The 23,160-nt window shown below is 41.4% G+C and overlaps 1 protein-coding gene across 1 annotated transcript; it reads right to left on the bottom strand.

Moving 5' to 3' along the window:
* Positions 1-7,260: 7,260 nt before the first annotated feature.
* NIFK (nucleolar protein interacting with the FHA domain of MKI67) lies at positions 7,261-21,532 on the bottom strand. Its single transcript, XM_053597942.1, has 6 exons — positions 21,375-21,532; positions 20,319-20,456; positions 17,033-17,141; positions 14,758-14,969; positions 10,636-10,698; positions 7,261-10,224 (listed from the first exon to the last, which is right to left on the bottom strand). The coding sequence occupies exons 1-6, from the start codon at positions 21,477-21,479 to the stop codon at positions 10,039-10,041; spliced, it is 813 nt and encodes a 270-aa protein (XP_053453917.1). The 5' UTR covers positions 21,480-21,532; the 3' UTR covers positions 7,261-10,038.
* Positions 21,533-23,160: the final 1,628 nt, after the last annotated feature.

Below are 23,160 nucleotides of genomic sequence, written 5' to 3'. Positions count from 1 at the left end.
CTCCTTTGAACCACAGGCACTGCCCTGGAAGTGTGTTTTTTTTTTTTAATATGTTTAAAAAAAGGGTACAAATCCTTTTAAATTCTGCATTTTTGCAGGTCTCTTCAAGTGCAACGAGTTAACCGGAATAAAGTGCCTGGGGTCTATTGCCACCTAGCGTTCTGGGCGTAGAAGAATAGAAAACTTGCCAATGATTAATGTGTATTTACATGCCTGCCCCCGTGCCCCATTTCTGCCCCCAATTCAGAAAGTCCCCCGGGCTCATCAGTGCAAGGCTTTTACCACTTTCCTTTCTGTTGCCGAAATACTCTGACGCAGGCTCATCCTGTTGAAGTGAACTTCAGTGTCCTGACTCAGTGTAACTAGCTTATCACACGCTTCCTGTGAGCAAGTTTCCTAAGCTCTCTGGGCTTCAGCTTACACGTTTTTTAGATGCGAATGGTATTAATATCTACCTCTTGAGTTGTTCTGATGAAACAAGTTAAAATGCTTACAACATTTATTAAATGCTGAACATTTACTTGGCAAACATTTATTAAATGTTTATTATCACATACCTCCTAGCATGCCTGAGTCCTCAAATGGAGGTACAAGTGTGGAAAATAACTATATTGTTTTCCATTTTATATTCAGAAGGCAGAAATTAGGTTCCTTGTGAGAATTTGGGCTGATTGTTTTGAGAGGTGTGCTTTGGACGGACAGTCCTTTGCACGTATTTTTTCCAGACTGTAGTTTGTCTTTTCCTTCTTTCTCTCTCTCTCTTTTTATTTTTTTGAGACAGAGCCTCAAGCTGTCGCCCTGGGTAGAGTGCTGTGGTATCACAGCTCACAGAAACCTTCAATCCTCCAATTCCTGGGCTTAAGCGATTCTCTTGTCTCAGCCTCCCAAGTAGCTGAGACTACAGGCGCCTGCCACAATGCCCGGCTATTTTTTGATTGTAGTTGTCATTGTTTGGCAGGCCCAGGTGGGATTCGAACCTGCCAGCTCTGGTGTATGTGGCTGGCACCTTAGCCACTTGAGCTACAGCCACCAAGCCTTTTCATTCTCTTAACAGGGTCTTTGGCTGAGCAAGTTTTAAATCTTGATTAAGTCTAAATGTATCACTTTTTTCTTTTATGCATCACGCTTTAAACATGCACAGGTCTTGAAGATTTTTTCTCCTGTGTTTTCCTCAAGCCAGGTGTGGAGGAACACTTGAGCCTAGAAGCTTGAAATAGCCTGGGCAATGTAGCAAGGCTCCATCTCTACAAACCCCAGAAAACTTACCCAGGCATAGTGGTGCTCACCTACAGTCCCAGATACTCAGAAAGCTGAAGTGGGAGGATCACTTGAGCCTAGGAGTCCAAGGTCACAGTGAACTATATAGGGTCACTGCAGTCTGGCCTGGGTGACTGAGCAAAACCATGTCTCTAAATAAAAGTTTTTTAGTTTTGTTTTATATTTAGGTCCATGATACATTTTTGAGTTAGTATTTGTAGCTGTGAAATGTTTCCTATCATCAATATCTCTTGCATATCATCTCTTGATCTGTGATAAGATTTTCTTTTTCATTTTTTTGAAATGTTTTTTCATGCAGGTCAAGTACTGATGTCGATCCCAAAGATAAGATTTCAGTTCAGTATATTCCCCACTTGGAAGGCATTTGTAGAACTCCACTACCTGGTAGTCTTGATATTGCCCAGCATGTGACTTAATTGCGGTAAGTTGCTTTCTGCTGAAACATAGGTGGAAGGTTTGCAATCCTTCAGTTAAATAGATTTTGAAACATGGACATTTCCTTTGCACTTGTCTTGAGATCTAAAAAACACCATGGGAACTACAGTTTGAGATTGGAAAATATTCATAGTTATCTGTGTGGGGATGGAGAGCTCACATCTAACTTCACACAGCCGAGTAAGTACATAGAGAAGCCTGACATTACTTGTGATTAAAATATTAGTTGTCATGAAAATGACTTTACAGCCATTTGTTTCAAATGTAAGTAGTAAATTAATTGATTTAAATTCATTAAGAAATGGAGTCAGAAACAAGCTAATTTTTAAACCATTCAGTGTTCAATGATAATGCTTAATAGAGGGTTTTCTCATTCAGAAATTTTTAATCTTGGCCTTGAACTCTGGACGTCTCCATAAAACTTTATCATTGCTAAACCATCAAATTGCTGTGGTAGGTCAAATCAGGATAAGCAGGGATGTCCAACCTTTTCACTTCTCTGGGCCACATTGGAAAAAGAATTGTCTTGGGTCATGCATTAAATACATAAACACTAACAAAAGTTGATGAGCAACAGAAAGGGTTCATGCATAATTTTCATGATATCCACCACTACTGATAAAAAAGTCCTCACGTAGGGCAGCGCCTGTGGCTCAGTGAGTAGGGCGCTGGCCCCATATACCAGCAGGTTCAAACCTGGCCCCCACCAAACAGCAATAATAACAAAAAAATAGCTGGGTGCCTGTAGTCCCAGCTACTTGGGAGGCTGAGGCAAGAGAGTAAGACCCTGTCTCTACAAAAAAAAAAAGTCCTCACATAATAATCGTAATTATGCAGTGGCCTATTGAGAAGGTCTTTTTTTTTGGCCAGGGCTGGGTTTGAACCCACCACCTCCGGCATATGGGGCTGGTGCCCTACTCTGTTGAGCCACAGGCACCACCCTTGATAGAGTCTTTTAAAAACATCAAGCAGGTCCCAAGTTTGCAATCACTAATATAGAAAATGTACATATCTGGGTGGTGCCTGTGGCTCAATAGATAGGGTACGGACCCAGTATACCAAGGGTGGTGGGTTCGAACCTAACCCAGGCCAAACTGCAAACAAAACAGACTAGCTGGGCTGCAAACAAAACAGAAAAGCCAGGCGTTGTGGCTGGCGCCTGCAGTCCCAGCTACTTGGGAGGCTGAGGCAAGAGAATCGCCTGGGCCCAGGAGTTGGAGGTTGCTGTGAGCTGTGATGCCACAGCACTCTACTGAGGGCGATAAAGTGAGACTCTGTCGTTAAAAAAAGAAAAGAAAAAAAAAAAAGAAAATGTACATATCTAAGTACTCAAATGTCTTTTTTGGTATTTTTTATTATAAAAGTAAAAGTAAAGTGAGCTATGTAAAACTAGTGGGATATTGGACACTATTTGAGAAATGAATGCATCAGTATTTGGTTTGATGGAAGTAGCTGCAATTCTCAGTGAGTGCTCAAGGTCCTCATCAGATATTTTTGTTCTAATTTTACTCTTAATAAGCTTCATTCTTGAAAATAGTTGCCCACAAAAGTAGGTGCTGCCAAAAATCAATGCCATTAAAAAGGTATGATTGTGAAGCAAGTGATACTTGTCTTTGGGAAGAAAGGGCCTGTAAAAGTCCAGTTAAGAGACAAGTTCTATGTCAGATTGCAGCTCTATGTATTCCATTTGAAAATTGGCAGGTAACATATTTATGCCAACTGAAAATGGAGAGGCATATGCACCAAAATATTGATAACTTTCCTGCAAGTCTTAAAATGTTTTCAAATTCCTGTATCAAATTGTCAAGTGAAGTTGCGTATTTTCCCTGTCCACAGGACTGTGTTTAGCCAACATATTGAAATGCATAAAATTGTTTGCCTTAATTTGAGCTTGCCATAATGGAAGTTTCATATGGAATGCTACCATGGTTGAAAACATGGTAAGAGTAAGTTGGTTTTCACTTGAAGATGCATGTTTAACTCATTTATATTAGCGGTTAAATCCACTAAAAATGCTAAATGTGTAAGCCACTTTTCATCATAAAGTTCTGGCACAAATTTGTTTTTTGATATCATAAATGACTTGATGACATATCACAAATCATAAAATCTTTTCCACATTCGGCCTTGACTTAGCCATCTTACTTCTGAAAAGTAAATGTTGTTACCATAGTCAGCATCAATACTTTTAAGGAGGCTGGGCAAGGTGGCTCACACCTGTAATCCTAGCACTCTGTGAGACTGAGGCAGGTGGATTGCTTGAGCTTAGGAATTCAAGATCAGACTGAGCAAGAGTGAGACGCCATCTTTACTAAAAATAGAAAAAAAAAAAACTAGCCAGGCGTTTGGTGGGTGCCTGTAGTTCCAGCTACTCCAGAGGCTGAGCAAGAGGATTGTTCAAGCTCAAGAGTTTGAGGTTGCTGTGAGGTGTGACACCACAGCATTCTACCCAGGGCAACAGAGTGAGAATCTGCCTCAAAAAGTAAAATAAAATAAATTTAGAAGTCCCCCTCTTTTACCTTACCATCACTGAGGCACCAGCAGTAACTATGCCAGATAAGTTAACAATGGACAAAGTAAAGGCAGGGTTTTTTTTCTGCTCTATATAAATCTCTTGACTTAGTTGTGTCTTTTAATGGCACTAAAGATGCCACTTATTCAGTGACTTCATATTTGTCATTAATACCTCTGAAAAAAATGGCAAATGGAGCCATATTTGTAGCATCAGTGCTGTCTTCCATCTCCAAATCATAAGATTTAAAATTAGCACCTTTACTCTCCAAACTTATTTTGACACATTTTCCAATTTCTTCAAATCTCTTAGGTGTAGTTTGGTGCAACAAACTGAATTTAGAAATATCTCCCCTTTTTTCAGGGCAAATTATATCCGCCATGCTTTCTGTACATGGCTTAATAAACTCACCATCAGTAAATGGTTTTGACTTTTTTGCTGTTAAACGTGCTACCACATAACTAGCTTTGATTTTTTATTTTTTTGAGACACAGTCTCACTTTGTCACCCTTGGTAGAGTGGGACTACAGGTGCCTGCCACAATGCCCAACTATTTTCAGAGACGAGGTCTAACTCTGGCTCAGGCTGGTCTTGAATCTACGAGCTCAGCCACCACGCCCAGCTTTTCATAACTGCCTTTTATAAGTCTGATTTGTAAATTTCAAAAAACATGTTAATAAGACATTTTTCTAGTTCTGCTCTTTTGTCCTTGTGACACACAATCTTTCCTACACATTGAATTTGGCAGCATGTTTTTGCATATAATGCCTTTTTCAATCTATAGTTTTCAAAAACTTAAACAAATTCCCTACAAATTAAGCAGTGCCTTACTATTTGCCTCAACACAAAAAAGTAGTGATTTGTCCACTTTTCCTTGAACAATCTTCCTTTATTCATAATTTTTCTTTTGCGGGGTTCCATTTTCTTTTGAGACGTTATCGATTAAAAAAATATATAAGGAACTATATTTACTTTTATCAGACAAATTCATTGACAGGAAAATAGATAGCAAGGTTTGAGCTCTTTCACATCTTGGCTGTCGATGCAGGGCGAGGCGGTGGCTGATTGTAAAGCGTGGCAGGTGACCCGTGAGGTGCTGCTGGGGTGTGGAAGTGCTCTTAATAATCAAATATGAACACTTACCTGACTCTAAATAACATTAAATGCCTGACATTGCAATGATAGGTTGAAATATTATTGATAAGGTCAGGTGCTGTGGCTCTCACACTCTGGAAGGCCGAGGTGGGTGGATTGCCTCAGCTCAGCAGTTAGAGACCAGCCTAGGCAAAAGCAAGACCCTGTCTCTAAAAATAGCTGGGCATTGTGGTGGGCGCCTGTAGTCCCAGCTACTTGGGAGGCTGAGGCAAAATGATCGCTTGAGCCCATGAGTTTGAGGTTGCTGTAAGCTATGATGCCACAGCACCCTATTGAGGGCGACAAAGTAAGACTCTGTCTTAAAAAAAAAAAAAAAAAAAAAATTATTGATAATCGCTGCCTTGACAAGTCACCCCGAGCATGTGTAACATGTGATGGTGTTAATTTGAATGTCTGCACTTCAAAGATAACACACTGGGGCAGTGCCTGGACTCAAGGAGTAGGGTGCCGGCCCCATATGCCGGAGGTGGCGGGTTCAAACCGGGCCCTGGCCAAAAACTGCAAAGGGAAAAAAAAAAAAAATCAAAAATAACACTCTGGAAGCCACACACTGTTGTAAAACTGAAGCCATGTGTGTGTACAGCAAAAGCGTACATGTTTATGTGACAGTGTGACAGTATTGTCTACAGAGTTCATTTGAACTTGAGAACTGTGCAGTCAAGTTCCACACACAAAAAAATCTCATTTTAAGTTTACAGTTTTGTGTTGGGCTGCATTCATAGCCATCCTAGGCCATCCATGGCCGATAGGCTGCAGGTCGGATACCTCTGATTACAGCTTCGACTTCTGTCAAAAATTTATAGACCTGATGATGGCTAAGTTCACAAAAACAAACGAAGTACACTGTGTCATTATTAGTTCAGTAACACTATAGGTTCATGGATTTTAGAGAAAGCGCCTGCTGGTGTATGACAGTGAATAAGCAGCCTTCAAACCCCTATATTTCTCCCAAACTGTGAATTTGTTCAACTAAGCCTTTGCCTGCTCCACTTACTCTTTAAATTTCTTCAACTTTAAAAATATTTTTGCTTACAGTTGCTACACCTAACACAGAGGCTGATTCTTCATTCACTTCTAGGGTGACTTCTTGGGTCCAATTTTCTTAGGACTAAGAAGCCTCCCAGAATGTGGTACTTTCAGGGTTAAAGCCAGAAAAATTCTGGGCAAACTGGGATGAATGGGTCATTCTAGCTATTGGAAGAATCAATTGGTATTGACTCTTCAAATCATCAACTGAGCAGTATTAGTGAAATGTTAACCAAGAACACTCAAAACCATCTGCCTTATAATTGATGTTGCTCCCTTAACTCTTTAAGCAACTGTTCCCCTCTGAAATGCTAAAGTCTTATAAGTTTATTTTTTCTGGCCGCATTTCTTTCGCTGCTACAAACACGGTACATCACTGGTAAATGGCTTTCTTTGCTTGGCCAACAAACCACATGCAAACTTTAGTTACGGCCAGTTACACCCTCACTTTCCTTTTCACTTGTGTCAAGAAATTGGGTGCTGAAATATCCTGTCTTACATACCTAAGATGTTTGACTGCCTCATTCCTATCAATTGGGAACGTTGTGATAAATGTGTAAGTGTGGTAATGTTGACATTTATTCTAACACAGCTGGAGTGTGACTGCAAAAAACAGTTTTAACATCAAATTTTATAACAATACATAGAATTCACAGTACCAGGGGCAGCGCCTGTGGCTCAAAGGAGTAGGGCGCCAGCTGGAGGTGGCAGGTTCAAGCCCAGCCCCAGCCAAAAACTGCAAAAAAAAAAAAAAAACAACAAAAAAACAATTCATAGTACCATTCATTATGCATGGAGGAGCTTGAAATGCACTTAAAACTGCATCACTACAATTTGTAGCGCACTCAGCAGCACTGCTAAGCAGAGAACCACGTGAGATCTGTCACAACTGAACTTACAGCACAAAAGTAGCCACAGACCACATGTAAGTATGTGAATGTGGCTATATTCCATAAAACATTTATGGACACTAACTTTTGAATTCCTTTTCATGTACTATGAATCATTTTCCCCCAATCACTTAAAAATGCAATACAAACACAGGCAGTGGGTCAGAGTTGGCCTGCAGACTAGTTTACCACCATGTGATTATTCTGCCTATATTAAGGGGAAATTAACATTCTTGGGCTAAGAATAGCAGCAGTCTGCAACAGGCACTCGACAGAGGACAGTTGCCCTAAGGTGTCTAACTTGAGTCAGTCTTTGAGTAACAAATATCCTCTGATGTACTGAAGGGATTGTGGAATTCATATTACCACAGTCTACCCTAGTTTTTTGTTTTCCATCACGAATCTGCCAGGGACAATTTCCAGCCATAGTGATCTGTCGCCTTGGATATGGCCATGTTGCAGTTCAAACAATGCTAGCAACAGAAAACTCCATCACGAATTTCTGTCAACTTTCATTCACTGTTTGACATTCAAACACCCTTTGGAGGCATTTATTCATTTGACACTCCCTACATTTGATGGCCAACATGCAGCTTATGAAGTATCTGGCTACTACAGAAAGTAGTTTATGAATTCCTTTTTTCCCTTTATTGCTTTTTGTTCTGATTATACATAGTATATGAAAGAAACATATTGTTAAAAATTAGGAAAAACCTTATTCACAGCATTAGTATTGATCTGTATCTTTCCATTAAAAAAAAAATTACTTCTACATAGTTGTGGTCAAACTAATTGCACAGCTTTTAGTTATGCCCTCACTTCAACTCACTTGCTCCGTCTTAACTTGGTGGATGACAGTTTAGGAAGGCGGAAACATTCACTTCACCTTGCCACATGCATTTGAATGCCCATATCCCTTGGATAAAAGGAAGAGAGCTTATATGGTACTTTCCCAGAAGGGGAAATCAAAGGGACATCCAGATCCACGAAGTTGGCCAGGCACAGTGGCTCACGACTGCACTCTGGGAGGCTGAGGGGGGTGGATCCCTTGAGCTCAGGAGTTGGAACCCAGTCTGATCAAGATTGAGACCTTGTCTCTACAAAAATAGAAAAATAGCCAGGTTACGGTGGGAACCTGTAGTCCCAGCCATGTGGGAGGATGAGACAAGAGGATTGCTTGTGCCCTGGAGGTTGCTGTGAGCTGTGATGATGTTATAGCACTCTACCTTGGGTGACCAGAGCCAGGCTGTCTCAAAACCAATAATAAAACACAATAAAAACAGGTCCACAAAGTCCAGACATGGTTCAAAAAAGGGAGCCATTCATTTGACAAATACATACTAAACATTTTCTGTATCTCAGGTATAATCTGCTCTTTGTATATATTTAATATCAATTGTTTTGCATTTTCCATCGAAACACCTAGCCCAGTATCTTAAAGATTTAAATATTAGATGAAAAAAAAAACACATGGTGGCAATATTTTAAATGAATCTGGATTAGCAGTACAAAAAACATACATTAAGTGTATCAGAAACTGAGAAACAGATGAGGAGAAAATTCACTATATTTTTCCAAGACTCCTAAGTCCACACGCATACCAATAATTTATAAGAAAAAGTTTATTTGCTGATCATTGTTTGAATCTTGAAATTCCCCATAGATGATACTGATATAAAATGCTAACTGATTTTTATGGTAAAGATCAGTCATTTTTGAATCTTCATTAACACTCGAACTATTATCTAAATGAATCAGCAGTAACAATTGAAAATTCCTTTTCATTCCTCATACAATTTAACTTCCAGTTTCAATCGTCCCATGTTTGAGGACCCCTGGTCTAAAGTATCCTCCTGGGTGAAAAGTGCACAACCATGTCAGGCGTCCTCAAACTGCGGCCCGTGGGCCACATGAGGCAGTGTGATTGTATTTGTTCCTGTCTTGTTTTTTTACTTCAAAATAAGATGTGCAGTGTGCACAGGAATTTTTGTTCATAGTTTTTTTGTTTTTTTTTTTTAAACTATGGTCCAGCCCTCCAATGGTCTGAGGGACAGTGAATTAGCCCCGTTTAAAAATTAGTTTGAGGACGCCTGATGTAGGCGGTCAAGCACGATAATGGTTTTTATCTGGTAGTGAAAAACAGCTGCAGTTTAGTACTTAAATTAAACCTGCAGTTAATGGTAAGCCTTCTAGCCAAAGTAATTAGGGAAAGCTGTGAAATCTAAACTAGAAGAGACCAGGAAAAAGAGGGAATGTGAGCCCAACCACTGCAAGCTGGTATGCACCCCTGTACTTTAGAAAGGACAGATAAGCCAAAATAATACAAGTAGCTTTCCTTACTGACTTGACCAAATAGTATGTTTTTCCTACAAAAACTGTCAAGGGGTCGGGCATGGTGGCTCATACCTATAATCCCTGCACTCTGGGAGGCAGAGGCAGGAGGATCATTTGACTTCAGGAGTTTGAGACCAGCCTGAGCAAAAGTGAGACCCCAGCTCTATGAAGAGGAAAAAGCAGAAATATTAGCTGGGCAATGAGGCAGGAAGATCACTCGAACCCAGGAGTCTGAGCAGTGTGAGTGAACTGACACCTTGACACTCTAGCCTGGGCAGCAGGGAGGCTCTGTTTCAGAAAAAAAAAAAAACCTTGGCAAGGGTTGCATTTCACTGTACCTAGCATAGAATCAGCCCACGAAACAAAAACTGCACTTTTCAGAAGAAATGCTATGCATAGTATATTGAGTCACTGACTGCTTTTTCTTCGTCTTTTTTTCTGTGAACGTGTAGTAGGTGTTTGAGTCTCTTGTGCTTCTTTTACACTGGATTTGGGCTGTTTGAAAACTATTTCATTATCTTCATCATCATTCATTGCAGCCACTTCAGATTTTCGTTTCTCCAAAAATGCTGGTGTACAAACTGGTGTGGGGCCCTGCATTCAGTAAGATCATACCACATTAACACATACATGTAGAACATTGTTACTTTACCCCAGAAACACCATCTCCCCTCTACTTTTACAAGTTGTGCCATGTTATTTTAGGTCTGTTTCTACCTTTTGGTGATACAAATGGAGATAATAAAGAGCTTAGATGCTTATCAAACTTAGTATAGAAATTCACAATTAATTAAAACATAACATGCTCCATTACAAGGTATTAGACAGAAAATGCCTAAATTACTAGTGAGGATCTACCCCAAATGTTAAAACAAGATTTAATTTAAACTCTTAACCAAGTAAAAAAATAATCTTAACAAAGTGATAGTAGCAGAAATTGCTTTTTTTTCTTCAAATGAAAGAAGAATGTAGTATCTGGTGCCCAAGATATTGAAGACACTTTACCTGGCTATCCACAGTCTTCTCAGTAGTGCCCGAAACCTGTTGTTTCTTTCCCTTAGGTAAAACCTTCAAATACGTTTAAAAAGATGATTAATTTACATATCGATCAGCTACTGTAGCCTTGAATATATTTTCCTACTTATCTTTATCTTATAGTTGGCATGTGAAATGATAAAATTTCCCTGGTTATCTGTAAACTTCTAACAATCAGTTTTTGAAACCTTTCCCCCCTACTTCTGTAAATCTTAAACAAAGAAGTTATAAACAATCTCCACATCTTTCCTTTTTAAATTTACCATTAAATCCTCATACATGTTAACAGTAAATCTTCCCTAAGTCACAGATTATTTCAATTTCAAAAGCAGTAACTCCCCAGTACAATGAATAATCTCAAGTAAATGGCGGAAGCTATAGAGGTTGAATGGAAGGTCAAAACATAGACTTTGCTGATGTACAGAATTCTGAATTCAGGAGAACTAGGAAGAATGTGAAAAGGTGGAGTCCCTGGAGGACTAACCTGACTAAATTCATTATGGCAACGAAGCCAAGCCAAGCGAAGTGGAGGAGTCTCCACTAAGCAACAGGAGCAGCAGTGCTTACACACCCCTTTTTAAACTTCACTGTCCCACCTCCCAAATGGTTCATCAGAGTACCTGGGCCTAAGGCCTCAAAATAATGTTCTAGTACTGTTAAAGATAGTATTTAGGATTTGGGCAAAGAATTAACAACCAGGTTAATGCTTTGGGAAGCTGAGGCAGGAGGATCACTTGAGACCAGAGTCTGAAACCAGCCTAGACAATAGAGCAAGATCCTGTCTCTTTAAAATACTACTACTTAGGGTGGCGCCTGTGGCTCAGTCGGTAAGGCGCCGGCCCCATATACCGAGGGTGGCGGGTTCAAGCCCGGCCCCGGCCAAACTGCAACCAAAAAAATAGCCGGGCGTTGTGGCGGGCGCCTGTAGTCCCAGCCACTCGGGAGGCTGAGGCAAGAGAATCGCTTAAGCCCAGGAGTTGGAGGTTGCTGTGAGCTGTGTGAGGCCACGGCACTCTACCAAGGGCCATAAAGTGAGACTCTGTCTCTACAAAAAAAAAAAAAAAAAAAAAAAAAATACTACTACTTAACCACCAGGAACTTGGGCCAAAGGATAATTCAGTCTTCTAATTTTCTGCTAAGGTTTAAAGACCTAATATACCCTCTGGGAGGCCGATGCGGGTAGACTGCCTGAGCTCAAGGGTTTGAGACCAGTCTAAGCAACAGCGAGACCCCATCACTAAAAATGAATAATGAAAAAAGATTAAAAAATTGAAAAAAGATGGAATATACTTGGTAATAAATGCCATCCCTTACCAACTAATTTGCTTCCCCCCTCCCCTTTTTTGAGACAGACGCCCTAACCACTGAATTATGCGTGCTGAACCTAATTCGCTTCCTTTAAATAAGCTGAAAGGGTCTACAGAGGATGAAAACAATCTCAAGACTTAGACCAGCAGTTCTCAAGCTGGGGGGTCGAATGACCCTTTCACAGGGGTCGCCTAAATACATCCTGCATAACAGATATTTACATTACGATTCATAAAAGTAGCAAAATTACTGTTATGAAGTAGCAACAAAAATAATTTATGGTTGGGGGTCACCACGACATGAGGAACTGTATTAAAGGGTTGCGGCATTAGGAAGGTTGAGAAACACTGACTTAGACAGAAAAAGAACTAATACTTTCAACTATACCAGCTACACACTAAATCCTGAATTCCTATTTTGTACTAAAAGACATACAGCTCTCCTGTCTTCGTATTTTGACAGGTGAAAGGAAGACTCAGCAAAGCCTTCTTGAATCTCATTTTCCTACAAGCAAGGCAGAAAAAATGGGATGAACAACTGTGCTAACTTATCTTCATCTAAATAAGCTTTCTATATTTCAACCTTTGCTCCCTGAATTCACAGAATTCATGTTTACTGGCTAATTCTGATACATAATTTAGGAATATCTCCAGTTTATAAGAATATGAAACAAAATTTTACCTAGAATGGAATAAAAAGAATGGGTAATTTACTGTCTTAATTATTTACTAAAAGCATATAAAAATCAAATATTTAATTCTGGTAATGTCACTGCTCTGGTAATCTGAGACCATCACAGTTTAATGTCAGTAACTTAAACACAGATCCTGAAAGTCATGCAAATCAGGTTAACCCCTTTAAAAGGCATTTCCTCTTCCGTATAATGAAAATAACAGGATAACAGGATGAAAACATAATGAAATAACAGGATATTAGGATCTGTTCTCACGAGCATTTAGGAAGAATCCACAATGCAATGTTTTTTCTTTTAAGAGACAGAGTCTCAAGCTGTCGTCCTTGGTAGAGTGCCCTGGCGTCACAGCTCACAGCAACCTCCAACTCTTGGGCTTAAGTGATTCTCTTACCTTAGCTTCCCAAGTAGCTGGGTCTACAGGTGCCCACCACAACTATTTTTTGGTTATAGTTGCCATGGTTGTTTGGCGGGACCGGGCTGGATTTGAACCAGCCAGCTCTGGTGTTAAGTGGCTGGCACCCTAGCCGCTTAAGCTACAGGAGCCGAGTCCACAATGCAATATTTAAAAAATTCAGTCATGGCCGGGCACAGTGGCTCACGTGTGTAATCCTAGCACTCTGGGAGGCCAAAGCTGGTGGACTGCCTGAGCTCACAGGTTGGGAGACCAGCCTGAGCCAGAGTGACACCTCATCTCTAAAAATAGTCAGGCACTGTGGAGGGTGCCTATAGTTCCAGCTACTTGGGAGACTGAGGCACGAGAATCACTTAAGCGCAAGAGTTTGAGGTTGCTGTGAGCTATGATGCCACAGTAGTCTACCAAGGATGACAAAATGAGGGGCTTAATGGGGTGTGGGGAAATGTGCTCAGATCTGTTCTTTCCTACATATTCATTCTCATTCTCATTTACATTCTTATGTCTCTCTTTAGATCTCTTTTTTTTTTTTTGGTTTTTGGCCGGGGCTGGGTTTGAACCCCCCACCTCCGGCATATGGGACCGGTGCCCTACTCCTTGAGCCACAGGTGCCGCCCTCTCTTTAGATCTCTTATTGATAAACTACTAATTCAATCTCTCTCCATAGCTACCAACTCAGCTTTTAATGGGTGGGAAGCTCCAGACAGGGGGAATGAAGACACTAAGGAAATTTCACCTTTGGGCAAGCCTCACATCTATAATCCTAGCACTCTGGGAGGCCGAGGAAGAAGCATCCCTTGAGACCAGCCTGAGCAAAAGCAAGACTATTGCTATTTGGTACAAAGAGTACTTTCAATTTAAAGGCTATTCAAGATCATAAAGCGGGTGGCGCCTGTGGCTCAGTGAGTAGGGCGCCAGCCCCATACACCAAGGGTAGCGTGTTCAAACCCGACCCCAGCCAAACTGCAACAAAAATTAGCCAGGCATTGTGGCAGGTGCCAGTAGTCCCAGCTACTCGGGAGGCTAAGGCAAGAGAATCACCTAAGCCCAAGAGCTGGAGGTTGTTGTGAGCTGTGACACCGCAGCACTCTACTGAGGGCGACAAAGTGAGACTCTGTCTCTTAAAAAAAAAAAAATCAGAAAGCATTTGGAAGGACCATTCCCTTTATCTACATAATACTGGACTGACCTAATCAAAAGATCAAAGTAGGGGCAACTATGTCCTTTCTTCTCCTGTTACCACCGTATGTTGTAGAAAAGGTCAAGAATACAAGCAGACCTGGCCCAAGTCATTTAAAACACAATACCTGTCTCTCAGGTTAACTTTCCCACATCTACTCATCTTCCCTAGTAGCCACTTGTACTTATACTTCCCCTTCCCTTCTAAAAGGCATGTATAAAAATACGTGACCATTATTAAGACACTGGGTAATCATCCTTGTGATTCTCCCTATGTACATGGAATTTGGAAATAAACATTTTTCTTATTAAAAAATAAAAAGGATGACAAAATGAGACTCTGTCTCAAAAATAGAAAATTTAGTCATAACTTAGTATGTGATAAGCACTGGGCTAGATACTTTGTATAATCATGATAAAGGTACAAGTCATTACTGGTTAGGTACAAAGCCCACCCCCAAGAAAAACCACAAAAAACATTTTAGGAAGGAGTATTTACCAAAGGAAGAAAATTATAATCAATTCCTTTTTTCGCTAATTTCTTCCTGAGTAACCTTTCCTTCTTTTTAAATCGCCTCTCCATCTGTAGTCTTTGTGTAAGTGTCCGTTTCTGATTATACCGTTTCACTGCCGGATGTGATGGCTGTTTAAATGGCGTTTTGCAGCCCTTAAAAAGTTCTTTATGTACTTTTCCACGTGGCACAACACGACCTATTTTAGAAAGGGAAAAAGAACGTTTTTAGGCAAGACATGATTGCAAGAGGGACTTTACCTAACAATTGCAATCAGTGTAACCTGGCTTATTGTACCCTCAATGAATCCCCAACAATAAAAAAAAAAAAAGAACGTTTTTAACTAAGAGGTTGCAAAGGGATTTTGTTAACTTTAGAATTTCCCCAGTGCCATTTTCCATGTCACAATCAAAATGAGGCTCAATCTCGTATCAAAGTAACATGAGCCAATATTCTAATGGAGTTAATGCTTTAAGACGGAAGCAACAAATGTTACCCTTTAGTACCCTTTCTGCTATTTTTCAGACACAGCACAGCACTGATTTGCACTTTTTTTGTTGTTATTGTTGCAACTGTCATTGTTGTTTTAGCTGGCCTGGGCTGGGTTTGAATCTGCCAGCCTCGGTGTATGTGGCTGGTGCCCTACACACTAAGCTACAGACACCACCTGATTTGGCACTTATGGTCAACACCTTTTAGGTTACCTGCCAGCCTTGGTGTATGTGGCTGGTGCCCTACACACTAAGCTACAGACACCACCTGATTTGGCACTTATGGTCAACACCTTTTAGGTTACCTGCCAGCCCATTTCTTTCTGGCAATGGTATGCTTTTAATTTCAGAATTAGCCCATGACCTCAAGTAGGATACTCAGATTCTCTCTTGTGCTACTTGGGCAGCCTTGGCAGCTGTTTGAGCAGATGCCTGTGAACTTGGATACCTGGATGGCCACACACCACCACTGGGTACAGGGAGGCCAGAAACTCAGCTTTACCTGCTCATGGCTAGAGACCTAGATGGGGGATTCTCAGGGGAGTCCACTGGAATACAAGTTGGAGGCTCCACTTGCTCCTACATGCAGGATAAACTTGTAACCACTGTTGTCTCTCCTCTATTCCTTATAGCTTCTCTCTTGTGAAAGAGCTGCAGCCAATACCACTTAGGCTGACTTTGAAATATGATTCCTGACTTTTTTTCTGACACACTGTCTCACTTTGTTGCCTCGGTAGTGTTGTGGCATCACAGTTCACAGCAACCTCAAACTCTTGGGCTCAAGTGATTCTCTTGCCTCAGCCTCCTCAGTAGCTGGAAACTACAGGAGCCCGTCATAATACCCACCTATTTTTAGAGATAGGGTCTCGCTCTTCCTCAGGCTAGTCTTGAACTCCTAAGCTCAAGCAATACACCTGCTTTGGCCTTCCCGTGCTGGCATTACAGGCGCGAGCCACCGTGCTGGACTGTGATTCCTGACTTTTGATGTTATCCTATCTAGAACTGTAAATGGGCTCCCCATTGCTCTCGGGATAAATTCTTTTTTTTGACACAGTCTCAAGCTATTGCCCTGAGTAGAGGGCCATGGCATTATAGTTTATAGCAACTTCCAACTCAAGCTCAAGCAATCCTCTTGCCTCAGTTTTTCTATTTTTAGTAGAGATGGTTTTCTTGCTTTTTGCTCAGGCTGGTCTCAAACTCGTGAGCTCAAGCAATCCACCTGCCTCGGCCTCCCAGAGTGCTAGGATTACAGGCACGAACCACCTTGCCTGGCCTCTCGGGATAAATTCTAAACTCCCTGACTGGGAAGGCCTTCAATTATCTGACCCATAGGCAACCCTGACCTATGGGTACAGGGTTATTTCGCCTTCATTTCTTGCTACTTCTCATGGCACTCCCCTCACAGCCAACTGGTCAGCCAGTCCCTGGTTTGGCATTTGCTATCTCTCATCCAAGAGTGGTCTCAATCTTCATTCCCACCCTCTTCACCTGGCTGCTCCTATTTAATCTTCAGTTTTCAATTTAAATGATACTGTCCCAGGGAAGCCTGCTATAGCCCATTAAAGATGGGTCAGCTGCTCTCATGCTGAAAGATTTTAAAATTCCAATTAGAATCTGCTGGAAGATACACTTAAATCCTTGCATCATTCTGAATATCTCAGAGATTAAGTGGCATGTCCAAGCAGCTTAAGTGTTATCTGTCCTTCTTGCCATAGCCACCCACCAGCAGCAGGCATCCATGCAACTCTACAGGTAAGACAAGAACACTTACACTGCAAAAGTCTTTCACCAAAAAGGTAGTTGTTCATTGTTTCAGCAACTATCTTGGCAACATCATCAGACTCAAATTCCACAAAGGCATAGCCTTTGCTATTTCCAGTCTGCAATGGAAAACCCACCATGAAAACAATTAATATCTGATCTAAAATCAAACTCTTAAAATGTCAATAATTTAAATAATGTACATTAGCACTTTATCAAACAGTACCATGACACTTTTAATTACAACAGGTAGGGACAAAAAGCTAAAGACATTTTTAGGACCATTAGGGATAAGTGAAGAGAGCATATTATATACTATTATATTGTGGTTATATAGGACAATGTCCTTATTCTTGGTAGACTTACAATGAAGTATGTAATGTGTTTTGACTGCTGTTTTTCTAAATGGTTCAACAACACAAAGTGTGTTTACATAGATATAGAGAAATGAAACATGTATGTTAGGATGTTAGTAAAGGGTGAATCCAGGTGAGGGATGAAAGAATGTTCACCACGCTATTCTTTCTTTTTGTTTAAAATATAATTGCTAATCCACACAAGATTGTACTTCTCTGCAGACCTAAATTCAAAATGCAAAGCAAGGAGGAACAATGACCAGACTGCAATATGGAACAACACTTACAAAGTAACACCTTAAAAAGGCAGGACGAGTTTTTGTGAAAGTCAAACAATAAGAGCAAAACATATAGACGGGGCGCAGTGGCTCATGACTGTAATCCTAGCACTCTGGGAGGCCGAAGTGGGTGGACTGCCTGAGCTCAGGGGTTCAAGACCAGACTGAGCAAGAGCGAGACCCCCATCTTAAAAAACAGCCGGGCATTGTGGTGAGCGCCTGTAGTCTCAGCTACTTGGGAGGCTGAAGTACGAGAATCACTTAAGCCCAAAAGTTTGAGGTTGCTGTGAGCTGTGATGCCATAGCACTCTCCTGGGGGCAACAATTTGAGACTGACTCAAAAAAATAAATAAATAAAGAGCAAAATATATAAATAGATAATACACAGAAAAGCAAATTCTAATGATCAATGACATTTAACCTCACTAAGAATACAGCAGAGACAAAATAAGCAGCTGAGTGTCGAGGCTTAGACCTGCGATCTTAGCACTTTGGAAGACTGAGGTAGGAGGATCACTTAAATCCAGAAGTTGGAGGCTGCAGTGAGCTAAGATTAGACCACTGCACTTCACCCAGAGCGACACCCTGTGGAAAAAAGTCCCTATGACTATTCTATACTCAGTGACCCTGAGGATATGGGATATAGCAACTTTTCAAACTCACAGTTTGATCTTTTAGTGGGCAATAAAACCAACTTAGTGGGTTTCAGAAAATCAAGTGTATCTCATAAAACATAGTTATTTCATTCAACTTTTAGTTCTGTTATGTTTACATAAATTTGTACATGTGTTGGGTTGTGAGGTAAAACTTATTTCTTACTGTGTCAATGACATCAAATGTACTACAGTTACATGCACAAAGCTCAAAAAAAAGACTATTGAATGAAAAATTAAGTTGTAAGAAGATAGAAATAGTATGTAATTAACATACAATTTTAAAACAAATACCATATAATACACATTGATGTAGAATTAAGAACATATACAACAATGAAAAACACTAAATCCGTGAATTCCCTGGGCACGGGGAGGTGAAGGGAACTGGGGAAGCATACTAAAGGGACCTCAACTCCACCTATAATCTTATTATTCTTTCTTTCTTTCTTCCTTTCTCTCTTCCCCTTCTTTTTTTGATATAGAGCTCTCCTGGGCTAGAGTGTAGTGGCTTTATCACAGATCACTGTGACTTCCTATTCCTGGGCTCAAGTCATTCTCCTGATTCAGTCTCTCAAGTAGCTGGGACTTCAGGCAGGCACCACTACACCTAGCTAATTTTTCTATTTTTGGTAGAGATGAGGTCTTGATTTTCTCAGGCTGGTCTTAAATTTCTGGCCTCCCAAAGTGCTAGGACTATTAAGTGTGAGCCACCATATCCGGCCCATAATCTACTCCTTACACAAAGATCTAAAGCAAGTATGGTATCAAGTTAACATCTGACAAAGTTAAATGGTGGATACTTGAGTAGTCAGTGAATTATTCCCTAGTAAACTTCAGGATGTTTGAAATATTTATGGAAGGAACAACCAATACAAGCAGGAAAATGGGGGGAAAAAACAGGGAAGGGGAATACAAAGAAAATGTTATTTTGGGCAAGATGGAAGAAATAATAGCATTTAAATTTAAAATTTCCGGATTACACCTATGGTGCATCTTACAAGGGTACATGCGAAACTTACTAAATGTAGAATATAAATGTCTTAACACAATAACTAAGAAAATGCCAGGAAGGCTATGTTAACCAGTGTGGTCAAAATATGTCAAACGGTATATAAAACCAATGTATGGTGCCCCATGATCTCATTAATGTACACAGCTATGAATAAAAAAAAAAAAAAAGAATTTAAAATTTCCTTTAATGTTGCTCTAAAATAAAATTTAAAATCTGTGGTTTTATGACAACTAGCAGATAATACATGGATATCTTATCTTTTCATATGCTAAATCAAATTATCGACTGTAACTCAAGTGGGGAAATGTAGAATTTAAAAAAAAAAAAAAGAAATTCCAACTTCCAACAGTTAACTGTAACCAATCAAAACTTACGTGCAGGGGAAGAAAATACAGTGGGCCACTCCTCTATTACTGAAACAAACTACACAAACCTATATTTCATTGGGCAGTAGGTATAACAGTAATATTTATAAAGTGTGTCCCAGGCAACGTTCTAAGAACAGTCATTACCTCATTTAATCTTTGAACACTCCCAAGAAGTTGGTGCTATTTAATTCATATTTTATGATCAGAAAACTGAAGCATGAAAAGATTACAGAACTTGTCCAACTAGCAAGGTATAGCGACAGACCTCAAACCTACATAGTCTGGCTCCAGAGTCCTTACCCTTAACTATTCACTATATAAACCTTTGCTATATAAGGATGCCTATAACAAAGGCTAACATAAAAAGATGTATGAACCTCATCTTCAAACTGACGTTCATTTACCAGGATTATCAATTTAACTTGAGGATTTGGGGCAATGTAAAAAAAAAAAAACACAATACAGACTTCACTCTTGTGGATGTTTCAGATTCTAAACCTCACCCACACCCCCTTTTTGGAATGAAGCCCAATAAGCAATAATGTATACTGAACATGCTTTATAAACTCTCAAGGATGAAACACATTTGAGATACAAAAAAATCAAATCGCCTACAAAAATCTTACCCTTTTACTTCTGGAAAGTCTTAATCTTGTAATAGTGCCAAACTGGGAGAAATAAGCTTGGATCTGAGTTTCATCAAGTGTGCTAGGTAGGTGGCCAACATAGATTACTCCACGCTTAAGCTTTTCTTGCTTTTGTTGCTGAAGACATAAAGACCAGGTAAGTTAAATATTTTTAAAATAAGAAAATCACATTGCAACAGGACTTGCAAAACTAGCCCTAGATCAAAGAACCTACTTTGTATTTCCACTTATCACAGCAGTAATTAGCCTTGTTTCCCCACAAGGACAACTGTCAATTGCCTTCTCAGCCTCTTATCCCAGCACTCAGCATAATCTAAGAACTCAATAACTACATGCTGAATCAATGGATAAACAAGTAAATTTTCGAAGATGCCATTCTTCAGCCCAGGGGACTCCACATAAATGCGCACTTCAATTTTGTGTGAAGATCACTGTTGACTCGCACATAATCAAACACTTTTCTAGAAGCCTGTTAACCTTCACAGTGTTACCTTTCAGCGTCTCAATTACCGTACCCTTGCTTTTCGTAACAAGAATTTTTAAAGTTTCCCAGTGTATTTTATGCTAAAAAACCAAAGAAAATATCAACTATCATGGGCCCTAGTCAGCAAATAGAACTTGACAAAATGCTGTCTTTAAAGAACTCTGAAATTACCAACCAGGCCTACAAACCTCCCCAAAAGGCGTGCTAATTCTGGGTCTCCCATTTTCGGAGGCCAAGCAGAAGCGTGACAGCTCTAATCTGGTTTAATCTGCGGTACAGAAGTGTTATTCCCTTCAGCTAGGTCTGTTTTTCTCCTCTTACGTCACCCCCAATCTCCTTATTTTCCATATGAAGACTAAGGTCTACGCGGCCAAACCCCTCCATAATTTCCGGACCAGCGTAAACCCCCTTTTCTCAGAACCTTGTCCTCCAAGCTCACAAGGTCTGTCTCAGATTTAGGATCCCGAAGGTAGCAGAGGCGTGAGATCCCGGAACGCTCCCACAACCGGTCCGCCGCCTCCCCTCGCGGTTTGGCCGCGGCGGGAGCTCACCTGGGTTACGCGCCGGCGAACCTGCGTTACCTCCTTTCGAAACTCTACGTCTTCCTGCGGGTTCAAAGACAGCATCGGCCCGGGAGGGTCAGCAAGGCCCGCCATACTGAAAGCTGCGAAAACGACCAACTCCACGCGGCGCTCCCGGAAGTGCCTGGCTCTCTACGCCTCCGAAGCGGAAGTAGAGGTACGAGGGGGCGTGGCGTGGCGAGGCGCGGGCGCGGGGCACGAGCCGTGGCGAGGGGAGGGCTGGAGGAGGGCGAGCCGTGGCGCCCCCAGCTGGCGGGCCGCGGCTTGGCTTGGCTTCGGAACGTCGACAGTCGCAGGCTGTAGTCCTTGCCCTCTGGAACGCGGAAGGCTGGCTTGAGGCCGGAGTCCCAGACCAGCCTGAGCAAGAGGGACTCGTACCCTTAAGATCTAGATAACCATCTTTTAATTTTTTCATTCCTTCTTTCACTTCCGTTTTGAGCCTGTCCTGTCTATCCGTGTGCAGCTCCCTTAGGGAACTTACAGCCTGGAGGGAGGAGTGGTTAAAGGACTTTTGAGGGTGGGATCCCGGCAGAGAGACTTAAAAGCCTCTTTAGGGAAAGGCACAGTGGGTGGCCCAGAAAAGTCCCACTGTGGTGTGGAAGAGGTGACATTGGAGCTAAGGGCTGAAGACTGGAAAGGGTTGCAAGTGAGACCTAAAAACTAAAAACTAACTAGCTGCAGTGGAGGCGCCTGTAGTCCCAGCTACTTGGGGGGCTGAGACAAGAGGATCCCTTGAGCCCAAAAGGTTGAGGTTGCTGTGAGCTATGATGACGCCATGGCATTCTACCCAGGGTGACAGAGGGTAGAATGCTTCTGTCTCAAAACCAAAACCAAAACAGTCTCCCCCCCAATCTAATATTGAATGTCTCCTCTCCCCCAGATCAGACCAAGAAATCCCCAAGGGGGAACACAGGCCACCTCCTTCCTCCTCTTGGCTCCACCTTCTCCCCAGCCCCATTTACTCCACTTTCTGTTTATGGTCCTTCCAAGATTGGAACAGGGAAGAGAGAGAGGGGACAGGCAGGAAGGAGTTCCTTAACTGGCAGGTGCCACAATGCTGGGGAGCTTCAGAGATGGCCATCCTGGGTGGCTGGCTCCTTTCCTAGTGCACTTTTTTTTTGTTTTTTGGAGACAGTCTCACTATGTCACCCTCAGTAGAGTGCTGTAGTGTCATAGCTCCCAGCAACCTCAGACTCTTGGGCTGAAGTGATTCTCTTGCCTCAGCCTCCCAAGTAGCTGGGACTACAGGTGCACTCCAAGATGCCAGACTATTTTTAGAGACACGATTTCCCTCTGGCTCAGGCTGATGTCAAACTAGTGAGCTGAGGCAATCCATCCGCCTTCTCCCGGAGCCACAGTGCCTGGCCTCCAAGTGCACTTTTGAGGTGTTCCTTGGTCTGGCAGCTCATGACTCAACGTGCTTGCCAGATCTTCCATTCCGCTGGTGAGCCCAGCACTGCATCCAGAAACTCCCTCAGAAGGACCTTTTAAGCTGATTCTATCCTCCGAATCTTTTAGGAAGGGCCACATCTTTTGTCTGTCACTATTGTGGGATGACACTCTGCCCTGCTGCTGGGCAGGCCATCCATCCTCAGGTTGCATGTTGTTGTATGAGTTAGGTACAAGTTCCTGTATCACCCAAATTTTAGTAGACCCAGACCAAGTTCACTTGTTCCCTGCAGGTACCTCCCTTGAGGGTGGTATGCGTGAGCGAACATTCCTCTCCTTCATAAGAGTGAAATATATATATTATATA

The sequence above is a fragment of the Nycticebus coucang genome, chromosome 7 (assembly GCF_027406575.1).
Source record: "Nycticebus coucang isolate mNycCou1 chromosome 7, mNycCou1.pri, whole genome shotgun sequence".
Classification (NCBI taxonomy): domain Eukaryota; kingdom Metazoa; phylum Chordata; class Mammalia; order Primates; family Lorisidae; genus Nycticebus; species Nycticebus coucang.
The sequence above is the reverse complement of the archived record's forward strand: the minus strand, read 5'-3'. Positions and strand labels throughout refer to the sequence as shown.

Bases quoted from the DNA above. Each gene is read 5' to 3' on its own strand.
- NIFK (XM_053597942.1), bottom strand. From the start codon at position 21,479: ATGGCGGGCCTTGCTGACCCTCCCGGGCCGATGCTGTCTTTGAACCCG. The intron at 14,970-17,032 runs GTAAGTGTTCTT...TTTCTAAAATAG, and splicing joins TGGTGAAAGACTTTTGCAGT to GTCGTGTTGTGCCACGTGGA. The intron at 10,699-14,757 runs GTAAATACTCCT...ACGTATTTGAAG, and splicing joins ATTATAATTTTCTTCCTTTG to GTTTTACCTAAGGGAAAGAA.